A 17,152-nucleotide genomic window follows, 5' to 3' on the forward strand; every position below is an offset into this window, starting at 1 on the left:
GGGCATCTTCAAATATAACCTTTACATATGATAAAGTACAAACATTTGGTTTTGTCTATTTATGACACTGATAGTATTTTTTTACAAATGTTATAACCCAGTGGCAATTTAGGGGGTGAAAGGTAGAGCAAAGGATGTCTTCAAGCTGCAAAGGATCCCGAGATGGAACTTGTAATTCAAGGCACTAAGACTCTCTGAACTAATTGGTTGCTACAATACTTCTAGGTGATAAAGGTTTCTGAAGATCTTTCTCTAAGACAATCTCGGACTCGTCAGCATGCTGTGGAGTTGCACATGAAAAATTACCTTTATTTAATTTCCTCTGTGGAGCAGAACAATAATTTTTATTTGCTCCCATTCACCATCCATTTTGACCCAGTTTTTGTTTGAGATTTATCTTTATTGAATCCAAGTATATGAAATGAAATTGTTGACACAAAGTCAATAATTTATTCATGTTCCCCCTCAGTCTTCAACCACAGCAAAATTTTTTTATGATCCTTTCTTCCCAGAAATGACTTCATAAAGTCTATTTAGTTCAGGCCTTCTTGTCAGATAGGTTGAGTCCAATAACAAATTCCGGCAGACTTCACTTTGACTGTTCAAGGCTAACTGCTGCTTTTTGTCTGCGCTATCCTCTGATGGGCATTATCATGCTACTCATTATCCCAGGACAGCAAGGGAACAGTTTTTAAGTGTGCTGTTGATAAATTGTCTAGTAAAGGACAGAGGGTACTGAGAAACTTTTATGTTAGATCGTGTCTTTGATGTGCCACAGCCCTGATGCCACACGCTATAAGAATCAGATTTCCAGCTTTCCACCTATTAAAAATTACCACATCTTGTTTATTTTATCGGATAAATGCGTTTGCCCTTCTGTATGTTTCTCGTCAGACCATCTTAGATTTATGAAGCTCCTCTGTTTATTTAGCAACCGGAGCTTGTGCTATGAACTTTAATCACTGAACAGAAAATGGGCAGTGTTCCCAGTTACAGAAATTGCTGAAAGGAAACTGCTTCATTTGAAAAATCTTGCTAGGCAACTGGGCCAGAGCTGCTGTGGGGTGCACCAGCTTCTTTCTGAAGTGCTTTTCTTCCTTTCATCCATTGGTAATTCTCTACAGAGTTGTAGAAAACCTTTGTACTGTAGAAAATTGTTAATCTTACAGCTCCAGCTGAATAGTTCTTTCAGGAAAAGAAAATGCGTTTCTTTACCAAATTCAGTGCTCGTCAGGAGAGAGAAACCATCTGTTCACCTGAACACAGGTTTGGGATTCTCACAATTCCCGAACTCTAGTCCCTGTGCAAAATAAGGCTTTTCCTCTGATCAGAGAGATCATTTGGCCTTTCTGACTCACTGTCTGCTCTGTAATTATTGATTGGGCAGAACCTGAAGCTTCATGTGTAATGTATGTTTCACAAGGAATTATTGAGAAAATATTACAAATCTATGATTTCTGTGGATTATTTTTCCTAACCTGGTTTATTAAGGCTGATGTGGAAAGCAGCCAGCTGGGCAAGGCCCTTCTATAGTATTTTGTGAGCAGAAAAAATCAGATGTGTGTTCCATAAACTTCATAATTGTGCAAGAACTGACGTACAGAGAGGTAGAATTGCCCCGCAGAAGTCACAGCAAACATTATGTACAAACTATACACAGCATCCAAATGTCTAGGATAGCAAGATAAGCCATCTGCTTGCTCTAAACCGCTTCTGTACTCTCATTTTTATATTTTAAACAAACAAATCAAGAAGTTCTACCCGGAAAGCATTTGACGTGGGAAAGATTAATAGTTACATAGTTGTTTTGCTATATTAACATTAGTATCTGCTTTGTAAAGCAATAAATACTCAACTTGCATCAGCTTAAATAATTTTCAAATAGAAATTATCTGGAAAGCACAGCATTTTAAATGCACAGCAATATAGAATTAATTTACAGCAAACCTCTGTTCTTTGGTGTGGTCTTTTATGTCTGTTGTTGAGCAAAAGAAAAAAGGACATGCAGGTGAGTCAGGCAAAAGAAGACAAATTCAGGAAGGAAAAAATAATGTAAGAAGGAAAAATTATTGCTATGATGCTATTATTTAGTAAGCACCTCTCATCTAGCATTAAAGGGAATGAAATAGTTAGGATTTGCATGTTCTCATTTTTTAATAGAAAGTGGGTACCACTGGGAAATGCACAGGGACTTAAGTGTGTGCCTAACCTTTGCAGGATCCTGTTATTTCATGTTGCTTTACAGATAAGGGTAGCAGCCAAGTGCATGGCTTTGCCTGGGAGCACCGTGGCTGGCTCTCCTTTCCAGGCGGCCAGGGAGGCAGGTTAGTGGGGAGTAGCCTTTGGCCTGACTCCGAAGCTGTGCTTGGATGTGTGCTTTGAACTGTAGCAAAACAGTTCATCTACTGCATCACTGCTCCCCTTCTCAAACACTTAATTGAAAGACCGTATTCTTCAGGCAGTAGATGAGGATGATTAAAAACTTAGGCAAAAAATGAGACTCTGAGTCATAACAAAAAGCCTTTTTCTGTCTGCTAAAGTATTGTGAGCATTTTTTCTCTTACAGAACAAGACATTAGATGATTCAATTCTTCATATTGAAAAAATAATTTCTTCTCAAAGAGTTAGAGGACCTGGGCCATTGTTGCCTGTGCAGTTTTCCCATTAACTAATTTTAAAGCTATTGTTTTGCTTTATTCAGTTTGCTTAGATGATTAAGAGTAGGTAAAGGATTTATTGTTGAAAAGGTAATGGCTGGTCTAGGCTAATACTAGAATAAAAGAGAATTTTTGTTGTATTTTTTTTTTTTTATTTGATGCAAAGATTTTATTTGAATGTGATATATAGGGAAGTGACACTATGGAAGTGTCTAAATCATTAATTTGTCGCTGCTGTGCTGTGTCTTTCAAAAAAAAATTACAGCAGTGTGCCATCCTCTTTTATTTTTTTGAAGTCCCACTGACCAGGAGACCTGCCTTCCTAATGTCACTGTTCACCATGACATATTTTTAACGTCACAGGGAAGAACATGCTTATGTTGAGAAATGCTGGAAAGATGTCCGAGTGGGGGATTTTGTGCAGCTGCAGTGCAACGAGACCATCCCAGCCGATATCCTGCTGCTGTACTCCTCTGATCAGAATGGGATCTGCCACTTGGAAACTGCCAACCTTGATGGGGAGACCAACCTTAAACAACGACAAGTGGTGATGGGGTTCTCCAGCCAGGTGAGTCTGTTAAAAATGCAGCCTGTGCAGCATAGGGTTGGTCCGGGCCCATCAGCACAGCAGCTCCAGCCATGTGCACCAGTTCTGGTGGGCTTGTTGCTCCGTTAGAGCTATGAAAGCATGTTGCTGCCAGAGCTAACGCCCTATATAGAAAGCAGCAGTTTGTCCCAAAATATTTTTGTTATTCTGGCGCAGGGATGGCTGCATAAAAAGGAAGGTTAGCTCAGACAGCAGTTGTTTGATCAAACTGCATCAACAGATGCTGAAGCAGCAACACGACGTACCACCATTCGGGACAGCAGCAAATCTTTCCTGTGTATTGGCCAGCTGTGTGCCACTGGCTGTAACAACAACCCACAGTAACAACACCCCACAGGAAAGCCACTGCTACCGAGTGAATTATTTCTGCCTGGAAATTGGAAGAACAGCTCATGGCTCCCCTTCCAAAGTGGCCCTGGGCTTCCTGATGGGTTTTGCTTCTCTATTGGAGCTGAGGTACCATTGCTCATTTGCTGGGCAGGTGCATGTGTGGCAGTTCAACTAGGAACTGCTCTAAGGCACACTAAGTTGTAATGAAATAATGGGATCTTTTATAGGACTATAATAAGCATTTTAATAGGTACTCAAAGGTAAATTTAAATGTGAAAAGTTAAATAAAAATATTATCTTTAACATCAGTATGATTGTTAGTAGAGATTCAATTTGGATGCTTAAACTCACCATTTTTTCCCCTTAGGCTGTATCGTTTCCTTTTAAAAAACACTTCACTGGTATAGTCTTTTGACTTGTGTTTGATAAGCCTGAAGTAAACATGAAATTATGGTTTAGGAAGAATTTTAATTGTTACATTTTTAAGCATCTTTTCAAACAGAGCAGTGGCATTTTTCACATAACACAGAACAAGTTTAAGAAATTGTAGTGTGTGAAGAGGAATATTTTATTCCATTGGAATCTTTCTAGCAGACAGGAAGTCAAAAAGCCTGGCAAGTAATTCTAGGAATTGTATCCTTTTATTTAGCCATTAGGAAGATCTTTTGGGGTTATTCTTGAGTGGAACACAGCTGCCAGTGTGCAACCAGATCTATTAAATAAAAGAACACCGTTTCCAAGGCCATTTGTGGTCAGGTGCTGTACTCCGGTGACTTGCTCTTTGTTCAAACAGAAATAACTTTGCAGGTCAATTAAGGGCTTTCTCAGGTTGTGGATGACATAGCATAAAGCAGTAATACTGCTTCCGGTGTTTTCCGATGATGACTTGGGAGAGGTTTTTTCCTCAGAAACACTGAAAAAAATTAATATGTAGAGATTTAGCAAAAAACCCAATAAACTGGCTACTTAAATACAAAAAATAAACATGCTGCTTTTGTGTCACGTATTCATAGTTTAACGTTAGGTTTTGTATTTTTGCTTTTAGAGGGAAGCAGAGTGCCTTACTGTCATAAAAAATGCAAATTTTTGCCTCGTTTATAGTATGAGGAAGTCTTCAAAATCCCCACATGCTGAATTATGCTTCAGACTTCCTATTAGTGATTATTTTCTTTAGACTTTGAGTTGTTATTTAGATAAACTGTATGCCCAGAAGGCTTTATACTTACGAAGTCTTGTTACATTGGCAGAGTGGAATGCAGTTCTGACTGTGGTAAAAGCCCGTGCTCAGGAAGGCCAGAGCTTAAATAGTCAACTATATTCACCTGTTTTAATGTGCTAGTGCCAACAGTCTGTTGGCTAAAAAACCAGTGTGCTAAATATCATACGTACAGGTTTTAGTGGGCTCACTTCTTCCTTGTTCTTTGAACTATGTTTAGATCTGTGATTTATGTGCAGCATAAAACTTAACTCAGATCTAATTGTGTCTATAAAGTGTTACTCTGAGAAGGGAGGAAATATGTATAAATGTCATTTTCTAACTTGAATTTTCAAAAGTAAATTCCTTGTCATCAAAAGAAAAAAAATTTGAGAGAAGAATCATCTTTCTCTACCTCTTTCTAGCTAGAAACCTATTACGTTTCTTCATTAGTAATGAGTCCTCCAAGTGACTTTTGCATCTTCCTGATCTCCTGTTGTACAAATATGTCTAACACAACCAAATATGTACCAATTTTCATGTTGAGTTTACTGACTTGAACAAGATTCAGTGGAGGTGAATAATATCTCTTAAAAGAGATTCTAGTAATACCCAGCTACATGGACCAGAAAGTATACAAATGCCATTATAGTCATCAAGCTTTTATATTTTCTCCAACTTCATTTTTTGTAAAGCAGATGCTCCACTTGCTTGTACTTAGATATTATATATGTATTTAAAAAAAAAAAAAGAAAAAAAGAATGTAGTTAGAAAGAATTTATGTGTTGCTCAGGAAAAAAAAAAGAACAAGAGAAAATAATGGAAGAATTAAAGCACAGTGAAGAAAACATTGAGACTTGAAGACAGGCAGTGTAAGGAATTCTTCTTGTAGTCTGGCAAAGTTTTTGTGATTTCCAATGAAAGATTCGCAGTTTTCTCCAGATTTGCAGTTTCTGGAGTCTAATCTCTGGAAGTCTCTCTTCTTGTAGACAAGTCAGGAAGGCCCAGCAGCAGACTTGATTTCCAGCTTTCCTAATGGTACAAGTTTGGATTAAAGAAAGTTTTGGTTCTTTTAAAGATTTTTTGGTACAACAATAATGATTCTCTTTCACATTTCTCACATCCCATTTTTATTACATTTCCTTAATCTAAAGTCAGTGTCTTGTGTATTTTTTCAGTTAAGATAAATCCACCACTTGTGGCAGTCAAGTACCTCCCATGATGTCTGCTTTCCAGACTGCTTCATGCGGTTCAAAACCCAAGCCTGTTTCCTCAAACACAGGGCAAATCAAGCAAAATACTGTGTCTTCGTTTGGCTCTAAGCTCTTTTTGAGTGAGCACTTAGCCTGAAAAGCTCTGTCTTGTTTTGTCTCTCCCAGCAGTTTGGACTTACTCTACTGTTTTGTTTATTTGTTCTTTTTGGGGTTTGTTGGGGGTTTTTTTGCTATTAGTCTTGCTTTTAATCTTATTTGAATGTGATATATTTATTCACATGTTTGGGATCTTATTTTTTGATTACACCATCCTGGCCAGTAATGTAACTCTTAGAGATATTCCAAAGTCCTGATAAATCCTGAAATTATTTTCATATGAGCTTGCTTTTGGTTGAAGGCTAGTTTTGTTTCATAAATAATTTGAACTATTTGTTATATTCACTTTACATAAAGACAGATGTTTTCACTAGTTGGCATCTGTGATATCTTGTCCAATACACAGCATTTTCTTCATTTAATTTAACCAGTTGTTAATCCAAGAGAGGAAAATCTCAGATCTTTACTCAGCCCCTCCAGATCTTTGCTTCGGTTGAACAAACTAAACTCCCTCTGCTGCATCTTGCAGGGCAAATGGTCCAGACCCCAACTATCCTGGTGGCCTATATTTAACTGCTTTTAGTGTTTAGCATTTTGAGTACTCATTGGACTTGGCACTTACTCTTGGTATGTTTCCTCTTGCAGAATACATTGTTTGAACCCGAATTTTTCCAAAACACCATCATCTGTGAAATGCCTAACAATGATCTCAATAAATTCAAAGGATACATGTAAGTATTTGGTATCCATAAATGCTTTTTGTATCTGAACTTTAATATTTCTCTTGGATAGAAGGAGCGTATTTTGCAGAAATTGATGGATGTCTCTATTACCTGTTCCTGCATTCAGAAGTCAATATAAGATGTAGACTGGAATCTGTGCTTTGAGGCAAGGCAGGACCAAGGCTTGACACTGAATTTGCAGTTGTTTCATATAAACTGTTGGCACAAAGCTTCATCACCTTTCAGAATTCAGACATAAGCTTGTTTACATTTGACCTGAGGGTTAGGCTAGGCTGGATTTTAAATCTAAATCCCTCCTATTGTTTAAAGATATTCAGCTGCATAGCTTTAGTTTCGTCATACCTACAGCCACCAGGAAAAGGTATCCAGGATCTTAACAAACAAATGTGATTTTCTTCTTACAGCTAGAAAAAGCAAGCAAGCAAGAAAAAATCCTACTGAACCACTGTGTAGAAAAGTGCTTTTTTTTTTTTTTTTTTTAGCGTAAACCTATGTGTGTGAGGAAAAAGCCACATCCTCTGTTCCTTATGTTCTTTCTTCATAAAATAATTATGGCACAGGCATAACAGGGAAATCTGTACTAGCAGATTCAGCAGATTAAAGCACAGTCCCTAGCTGTAAGGCCAATTTGTGTGGGATGGGTCATGTCCTAAAATTCTCTTGCCCTCCTATACAGGGTAGCTGTTTCCCAAGGCCCTCTTCAGAGCAGGTCCATGCTGATTCCCACACCACACCAGAGAACCTTCTGAAATAACTGCTGTCTCAGACCCAATGTGTGCCCCACGTGAATATGCCAACATCCCTATGCAGGCCCCGGCTTTGTTAAGTTTACTAGTAGCTAAACTAGGAGTTAATGTCTCTGCAAGAATGCAGTGAGTGTTGTATCTGAAGTAGCTGCCATATCCTCTGACATGAGTAAACCAGGGGGTTCTTGCCCATTAGCACTGACTGTGCTTGATCTGGTCTTGAGAATTTATTCCCTGTAAGAATGATGCCTCTAATAGCAATGCCATTTCCCCTCTACTGTGGTATCTTAAAGGGGAAAAAGAGGTCAAGTTTGTATCGATTCGCTGACTGTGGTTGCTGGCTTTGAGGACCATTGGGTATAATCTAAATTGAAGCAATCCTTCCAATTAGCCTGCTGCAACATGGCACTAGAGCACTGAAATTATAGAAATCTAGGTGATATGTCACAAGAAAACACAAACAAATACACACCATTAGGACCCAGGACTCTAAGGTCTGTCACAGAAATCTCTTTTGGAAATGCCTATTATCTCACCTGCTTGGTGGAATATGGAATTAGTTGCCTTTCATCGCTTCAGGGCTAGATGAAATAATTTGCAGTGAAAATTATTTACTAACACTTAGTAGAGTTTCTGTCTTTTGTCTGCTGTTGTTTGAGCTATTTTGTAAACACAAATTACTTGGAACAGGTTACATTTTTCTCCAAGAACGCTTAATAAATTATTGAGGCTCTGTTGCCTTGCTATAAAACAGTAGCAGTACTCTCTCAGCTAAAAATGGTAAGAAAGAACTTAGTGTCATCCATCTGACATGCCTGACCGCAGCAAATTCTGCTCAAGGGGATGCAAGAAGGTTTCTATTAAATGAGTACACCAAGACTGAATATAGATTCCCAGAAAAGTGGGTTTCTGGCATTATTTTTTACAATTCTACGAGCTGTAGGTTGTGGGTACCTAAACGTTTTCACTTGTCTAGTTTGATGTCAGGTAATGCTGTGCGTCTGCACACAGACACGGGACTGTACTTAGCCCTGAATTGCACCTAGCCTTGCCATCCATGTGTGTGATGCTGCAGTTTACTGGTAAATGCAATGCCAAATATAAAATACAACGCAGAAAAAGGATACATATTCTAGAAATAAATATTCTGCTGATATTTACACAACAAACGAGATGGAGCAACTGAAATAAAAAATCTCAGCTTTGGTAAAGATCTCAGGAAGAGCCTACTAGAGTATACAATAAAAACTGCGAACAAAAGTAGTTCCACGTTTTCATTTTCAGAGGCAAGTAACAAATTGCCTGCCTGATGCAGCACTGACCTTATTTCCATTAAGCTTCTGTTAAACTTTCCTGCTAGCGGAAGGGTCTGGTGTGTGACAGGACAGCTTCAGCCAGGATGAAAAGTTTTCCATCCAGTGTGAGAGTGAGGAAAAGAGCCTCAGCCCTAGACACTGTTCAAGTGAACTGAGGTTCACAAAGATGAGAAGCTCTTTGGTGGCTGACAGAGAGACAGAGGCTTTTGCAGGGTCCAGATGTATTCATTTGAACCTCCACCAGCAGCCAAACCCTCCTCAGCTTTCTCAAAGAATTTCGTGTGAATAAAGTCACATAATGTATCTTGGCTTCATTTATGATATAATGAATCTGACAGATAAGGTGAAAGCTAAACTTGCTTCATATTGATATCATGGTACACACACCATGCAAGTGGTCTTTCAAAGAGAGACTTCTCTGTAACTTCTTACTGGAGTCTTTACTAAAGCTGAGTGAATACAAACACAACAGGGCCTTCACAGTTCCTTGATTTCAACTTGAAACAGATGTGCACACAAAAATTTTAATACTATAGTAGAACAGAAAAAGGCATTATTTTATTTTATTTCTTCTAGGGAGCAGCCAAATCATGAACGGATTGGTTTTAACATTGAAAGCCTCTTGCTTCGTGGATGTACAATCAGGAATACTGAGGCTGCAATAGGAATTGTTATATATGCAGGTAAGATGTACTGTCTATCTAGCTAAACAGAATTTCCCTGTAAATATCCTTAAGTAAATATGTGTAGTCTAATGTTGCACCACAACTTGACATTTTGTTTTAAGAACTGGTAGTGCATGGGAAAATGACAGAACTTTTTGCAGGTATTACTCATCCACCTCCAAAGCCGAGTCCAGCATCAGTTCTCTGGCAAGCAACAGTATCCTTGTGTGTGTCAAATATCTTTGCTATGTTACAAAAATATCCAGATAAGTAAAAGATTGGTAAGGTGAATTTTGACTCTCAGCTCTCCAGCTCTGATTATAATACTAATTCCATCTGGCATAAAATCTACATGGGTGCCCTAAGGGAGGTCTCACTGGCTCCTCAGGGCAGAAACTGATGGAGCTGAAGATCTACCCAGAAAAAAAAAAAAATCATCCCAAAGCCAAGCTGTGCCAGTGCCAGCACACAGGAGGCAGTGAGAACAGCAGCTGGAGGTGACAGAAGAGGCAGCAGCAGGACAGGTTTGTGCTGACAGACATAATGTGTCCATGCAACCATGAATTTCATGCAGTAGAGACATGAACCAAGCAAGACAGTGTCAGTGCCCAGATCAAATGCAGCGGTGCCAGGTTCAGCAGTGGGTCAGGTCATCTTTTTCTCAGCATCTTTTACCTTTGGAGTGTTGCCACTGCTTTTATTCAGTAAGCATGATTTAACATTGGCTTTGCCAGCTGTGCCCTCTTCTGCTCCAGAAACAGAGTATCAGCTACCCTCTTTATTTTTAGATTAAATAAAAGTCAATTTAAATACAACAGTTAATCCCATTGTTGGTTATTTTTATCTTTCCAGTAGAGTCATGTCACCTGTTTTATGTCTAATCAGCATCAGGGAATTCAAGAATGAACCACCTAAGAGAAAATAGAAGTTACCATCTTTGTAAGAGTCATTTAGCTTAGATTAATCTCCACCATCCAGATTATTTTACCTGCCAACTGGCTGTTTTATTTCACTGCTGCAGAAATGGACTTTAAATGACTAATGTTTCTAAAGTAGCCTTCACTTTGTGGGTCTTTCGTTGCCCATCTCCCTGAACACCACATGTAAAGGTGGTGCCTACTAGACAAAGTAGGAGAACCAGAGCCTAAACCCATCACTCTTTTTTTTTGGAAGTAACTACTATATAAAAATCTCTGTAGGAATCAGTCCCTATAGAATTGGAATAACTTGTCCTCCTGTCTCTTGTTAGGATGGCTGTTTTTCTTCTCTTTAGTAGTTTCCCAATATGTTCCTTTGACCACCAGCACAGATCCTAATGTGGATTTCTGTTAATGTTGCTTAAGCTGCTAGTAGGAAAGGTTGGAGTTTTAAAGTAATTTTCAAGATATGGTATCTTTGATCTGAGTAAGTCTTCAATTCAGTTTCTAACTGACATCTTATTGTTAATGTCAGTATAAAAGTTTATCCTTTTTCTTCTAAAATTAGGCTTTCTTATGCCAGTACCAGCTTCATTTCTAGGGTTCTCTGACATTGATTATACTCTGGCTTTTAATCATGGTCTGTGACCTTTTCTGAACTATAAAGACCAGTCACATTATAAGATGGCACATTCTCCATTTTTATAACTCTATTACTCCTCGACCCTACTTTCTAATGGAAGTCTTTGTGAAGAGTAGAGTCATCACTTAATGTGATTGTTCTGCCTGTGCAGTTCTCGTCTGACCCAAATATGGTTATACTTTTCGTGACTACCCAAATGGTTATACACAAAGCAATAGCACTAATGCACAAAAACCTCATTACAGAGCAACAGCCAGCGTAGTTTTCTCTTTGTGACAGGGGGCAGAAAGAATTAGATGCTTTTCAAATAATAAAGTACCAGAATGAAGTTTTAGATAAGCCCATCAACCTCCACAAATAGAGAGACAAGGTACTAGTGGGGTGGTAGGTGAGGTGCTGTGTTACACTGCATATGAAACTGTGAGGATTAGAGGAGAATAAAGTAGTTTATCCCTCTTATTTCTGATATTCTGTTTCTTGCTAGGTGATATCTCTGTTACAGATGTGTCCTTTTCCTGTTGGTCAGCTGAAGTGGAAGGGAATTATAGCGCTCATATTTGGAAAGAAATCTCTTCCCTTTTTCTTCCTCAAATAAATCTATCAACATTTCCTTGAGTGTTTTCTGGGAGAGATTAGAAGTTTTTGTGTTGTTTCAGTGTCAACACGAAACATTCCATTAAGCCTGACATAAAAGTGAGGAACAGGATTCACACAGCTGCTGGAGGAGCAGAAGCACAGGCAGCAGCACCCTCCTCTTCCGTGTAGCTTGAGGGTTAGAGCATTTGCTCATGAAGGGAAGACTTGGGGTTTGTTCTCAGTTCTGCCTGTGTGGGAGTGAACATACATCTCCTGCTTCATGAGTTGTAACCTGAATTCCTGACTGTGGAATGAGCGGGTATGGACCTAGACATGAGTTGGAAAGGAAGGAGAATTGGCAGTATAAGCTGGTCCCATCGACATAGCTCCAGGTTGTGTAAATAATTACATATTCATTTGAGCAGGAAGACAAGAGTCCCAGCTCTTGGGTGAATGTCCTGAACATAGGGCTGGAGAGTAATTTTCTGTCTTGCTCTCTGCTTCAATTAGTAACCATTGATATAAACCTGGGAAAAATCCAGCAGGAATGATTGAATCGTACCGAACTTGCAGGTTTTAGTTCAAATCACTTCCCTAAAGAAAGTCAAAAGGCTGCTTGGAAAACAGTCTCTCTCACACACATCATGCCCATACAAATGAAATATATATGAATATATGAGTCTGCAGGGTCTATATTTTCAGTGACTAAATATGAGTCTGCAGGGTCTATATTTTCAGTGGAAAGGACTGTAGAAATAAATATAAAAGATACCATTTAATAGAGCAACAGATGGTATCCAGGTATCCCAATTGTGGATCCACAATTTAGATAACGTTAATAGAATAGAAAAAGCAATTTCTGCTTCTTGGATTCTTACAGCACTCCTATTTTCCCATTGCAAGTATATCAGCTCAATACTAATTCAGTAAGTTTTAAGGATTGGTAGTTTTTTTTTTTATTTCTTGTCCTACTGTTTTGTTAGAACTTTACAACCACATAGCTAAAAACTAAATAACGTTAGAGTCTCTTACTGCTGGGTCTGACATGTTGGATTTTATTTAAGTTAATGCATGCAATGTGTGTAGTAGATTTTAAAGACCTGCTGAAAAATATTCATATGTAGGTTTCAACAATTTGCATAGCACCTAATCGCATTGTTTGTAAAATACAAAAATATAATTGTTCTTTTTCCTTGTTGGCACTGGATTATTTATATAAACCTTGTGATCCTGCTGAATCTGCTGTCTTTGGGCAAGTAAAATATATATCATAGCTGCAATCTGTAATGGAGGTCTTTTGCAAACTTCTAGATTTAGTCTCTGGTATATTTTGCTATTCAGTCAAATGAGAAGATGGGCAATAAAATTACTGAATGAGTCAAATTCACATCATGAGAGTCCAGCTCTTATTTTGTGAGAGAAATACTTTTTAAAAAAGCCCAACAACCTACAAAATATTATATAAACTTTATGATATTCATTTCTGTTTTGAAGGTCATGAAACTAAGGCCATGCTGAATAATAATGGTCCTCGTTACAAGCGCAGCAAGATAGAGCGGCGGATGAATACGGATATTTTCTTATGTGTGGGACTCCTGTTCATGATGTGTCTTGTTGGAGCTGTAGGTATGAAGCACTAACAAAAATCTTCCATTTCATTGGGTTTTTCTAAATGGTGGTTAAAATTTATTTTATAGACAGGAGTCAGATGAGATCTAGACCTGAATGCTCTTGGGGTTTTTATGGTCCTTGGGCTTTTCAATAGACAAGTTAAAATGGGAAATCTGAGCAATTCAGATGGAAGAAAATTCAGCCATGGCTATAAATATTTCAGATAAGACCCATCTCCACTGTTGTAAAGTATGTATAAAGCAGGCAAGTGAAAGCCATTGAGATAATGCATTATAGGAATCGGTATTTGCCATCTGAGATCTGCTACCTGAGTGGATGCTTGTTCCTTGTGCATAACAACAAAAGTAAAATGGTGTAGCTTTACCTTCATTTCAACAGCATCTTGCTCTAATTGTTCAGGAGTGATGTTAACCAGAGCTAACTAATTTACTGACCATGAGCTGCACATGGCTAATTCTTTTTTAGTCTCCAAAGCTACCTTCCTTCTCAAAAGCCCCTTTACAGGAGGCAGTGAGATGGATTATTGGTTTAGGTAGGAATAGCCTGCATTTTTCTGGGGTCCTTATAAGTGAGCACCTGAGTATATGAGCTGGGGTTACCTAACTAGAGTTTACTTGATTGCTTATCTTCACTGCATGTAAGCACTTGCTCACCTTCCAGCTCTGCAATCTGTCCCAGGCAGGTCAGGATTAATAGGATCTCCTAATCTTGAGGAAAGGACCAAATTTTAAGCCCACTGACTTGTGAATGGGTCACTGCTTTAAAGAAATAATGGAGGGTCCCATGAGCACTTTGTGTTCAAAGCCCTTTTCTTTTTACTCGATTCCATCTCGGTGATAACTTGCTTAGTGCTACTGCTCTGAATTAGTTTTGTAGCAACAAAGTCAAATCATGTGGTGCTGTCAAGTTTTCCCAAACCTGCCCTAGAGGCATGTGATGTGACACACAAGCCAGCCATCAGTGTAATACCATTAGAAGTAAGGGCCATCCAAAAAAGATGAACAATTGAACTGACTTAATCGCTTTTTAAATTTTGCTGCTTCATGTTGCAGTGGGCTTTTTTGGCACAGAAATGGGATTTCACTTTGACAACTGAGCTCTGTCTGAGGGAGAGAGGGACTTTATTTTCATTGTTCCCTGGCTGCTGTCATGTAGATTTAGAGACTTGTCTTTGTCTGGTGTGTAGGGGCCCTTGAGTAATAAAATCCTTTAATTTAAGGTTTAAAGTGGTCTCAGATGAAAAAAAAAAAAAAGCCAGCATTTAAAAAACAATTTATCTGCTCAGGTTTAAAAAAAATAAAATATAAAATGTTCATATTCTAAGTGAAACACATAAAACAGTAACAAGTCCATTAGCTTTCATCCATTCAAAATGTCCCATAGCTCTACCATGGGTTCTTGCTTTGTAACCTTGTCTGAATGTGTGGTTCTAGGAAGAAATACCACTGGTGGATCGGTTATCAGGATTTTTCTTGCACGCAGTGAAAAATTGGGGCAAGAAGTGGATTGTAGAGCATAATCATCCTTGCTCAGATGTGATTGCAGTCTCCAGCAGCCAGGAAGTATTGCTGAAATAACTTTAATTCCTTTGGCAGCATTTTAATAGGCAGGTTCTTGCTTAACTGGTGCTAGTAGAAGTTTTTTCAGAGGTGGATATGCAAAGGGGACTAATAGAGGGATTTGGCATCTGGAGCAATGATGCGATGAGGGAAGCAGAGTTGTTTGTCCTAGCTCTGTGTGAAGTTTCTGACACTGTAAATTTAGTAACATCGTTGAGCAAAGTTTATTTCAGTAAGGGCAGTATGAAAGGTGGTAAAGTCATTGTGATGGGATGTTGGTAAGTCCTGACACGGAGGCTTTGTTGTAGTAGCACAATGACATCTACTGATATTTATGACACAGGGGAAGAAGCAGTTTTGAGGTATGACTTAACTGAAGGGAATGCAAAATCCAGTTGCCCAAACTGAATTATAGGGGGTTTGTCAACTCTACCAAAGACAGATTGAAATCAAGAATGGTCAGGAAGGATAGGAAAGATTTCAATTTGTCTATATAAAGGTTATAAGATTTCTTTCTGTTAGAAAGAGGAAGAGAAGTCTTCAGCACTGAGGATTTTTAAAGATAGGCGGTAGAGATGGAGTCTCCTCCAACAGCAATATGTAGAATGAGGAAAGATCTGTGCAGAGCTAAGAGCCCTGGGGGACACCTGCTGAAGGAGAGGTAAATGAAAATATCCATGACCGCTCATTTCTTACTAGCATATCAATTATATGCATGTGCTACAGAGCTCTGCATATACTTTACATTCTCCAATAGATTTATAGCATTGCTCAGGGACTGTTGCTTTGGAAATGTTCTTTCTTTTTAATTATCATAGCAGTCCATATCTGCAAATTTCAGAAGCTTTGTCAATCACCTTACTGTTCAGTGTATTTCAATTTCATATGTCATTCCTACAGGGCATGGCATTTGGGTTGGAAACTTCTCAGAGCATCCGCCTTATGATGTCCCAGATGAGAATGGCAATTTTCTGTCTCCAGTTCTTGCCGGTTTCTACATGTTTTTGACAATGATAATCCTGTTGCAGGTAAAAGACAAAAACCTCTCTGTTACCTCCAAGGAAGAAGCTATTCAAAACTGAGTATAATCACTAATGAACAATTAATATCAACTAATAGCTGTGGAGTACCTTCTTAATCCTATTTGAAAATATTGCTAGGAGTGTTTCAGATCATCCAAGTGTGAAATAATGTGTCTTCTCTTTTTTTTTTTTTTTCGAACTGCAGATTTTTCTTTCTTGTTGTTGAAATCCCACAAGGGTATAGATAGGAAGGACATGTATTATATCTTTAAATAACTCCAGAATCTCTAGCATATGCAATAAAGAGGATGTTTACGTCCAAATGTCAGGTTTTTTTTTTTCCCTGCCTATGGCCAGAAGTCGAAAATAAGAATGCTACTTAATATATCAGGAAAACAGTGAAACAAAAATTGTCGGTTTTGCCAATGGGGAATAATCACTAGGTATGGTTCAGCTGGTTTAGGAAAGAAGCTAAATTAGAAGTAGGATGCTTGTATGTCTGAGTCTAAGCCTAATTGGGAGAGAACATTTTATAGGATGGGGGAAAAAATCACATTTACTTTTGATGTAAGTGCTGAGATTTAAGTGGACAGAATTTATTTAATATGAATGAAATGTGAAGATAACTTTCAGAGCTGCTCACAGATGCCTTCGGGGATTATTCTTCATTACTGAAACAAGATATTTGTGCACCTTAAAAATTCATTATTATTTCAGGTCAGGAAAGCTAGTGGGTGGGAAATGTTGCTTGCAAAGTAATTGCTTGTTGTCCTGATTTCAGTTGGGATAGAGTTAATTTTCTTCCTAGTATCTACTGTGTTTTGGATTTAGTAGGAGAATTATGTTGATAACACATCGGTTTAGTTGTTGCTAAGTGATGTTTACATTAAGTCAAGCAGCTTCCCATAAAAGCTGAGAGGGAGCATAGACAGGACAAGCTGGCCAAAGGAATTTTCCATACCATAGACATCGTGCTTAGTATGTAAATGGGTGTTGGCTGTGGGACGGGGATCCACAACCACTGCTTGGGATGGGCTGCACAACTGATCCTCGGGTGGTGAGAGCAATTTGGGTTGCATCACTTTGTGTATTCTTTTACCATTATTTTTTTCTTTTTTTTTTTCTCTTTCATTACTGTTCTATTAAACTGTATCTCAACTAATGAGGTCTTTTGGGTTTGGGTTTGGTTTTTTTTTCCATTTTAACACCCCCTTTTTCCTCCCCCTCCTCACTA

General features: G+C 38.4%; 1 protein-coding gene across 2 annotated transcripts in view; it reads left to right on the plus strand.

Annotated features, from left to right (window-relative positions):
- ATP10B (ATPase, class V, type 10B) overlaps positions 1 to 17,152 on the plus strand; it is a 155,267-nt gene that overhangs the window by 110,746 nt on the left and 27,369 nt on the right. For both annotated transcript variants that reach the window (XM_014947938.1, XM_014947937.1), the window contains 5 exons: positions 3,021 to 3,225; positions 6,745 to 6,830; positions 9,481 to 9,587; positions 13,200 to 13,331; positions 15,797 to 15,924. In XM_014947938.1, coding sequence (XP_014803424.1) covers positions 3,021 to 3,225; positions 6,745 to 6,830; positions 9,481 to 9,587; positions 13,200 to 13,331; positions 15,797 to 15,924 — 658 coding nt within the window. The remainder of the gene's footprint in view (positions 1 to 3,020; positions 3,226 to 6,744; positions 6,831 to 9,480; positions 9,588 to 13,199; positions 13,332 to 15,796; positions 15,925 to 17,152) is intronic.

This window comes from Calidris pugnax, unplaced genomic scaffold, assembly GCF_001431845.1.
Source record: "Calidris pugnax isolate Ruff unplaced genomic scaffold, ASM143184v1 scaffold27, whole genome shotgun sequence".
NCBI lineage: Eukaryota > Metazoa > Chordata > Aves > Charadriiformes > Scolopacidae > Calidris > Calidris pugnax.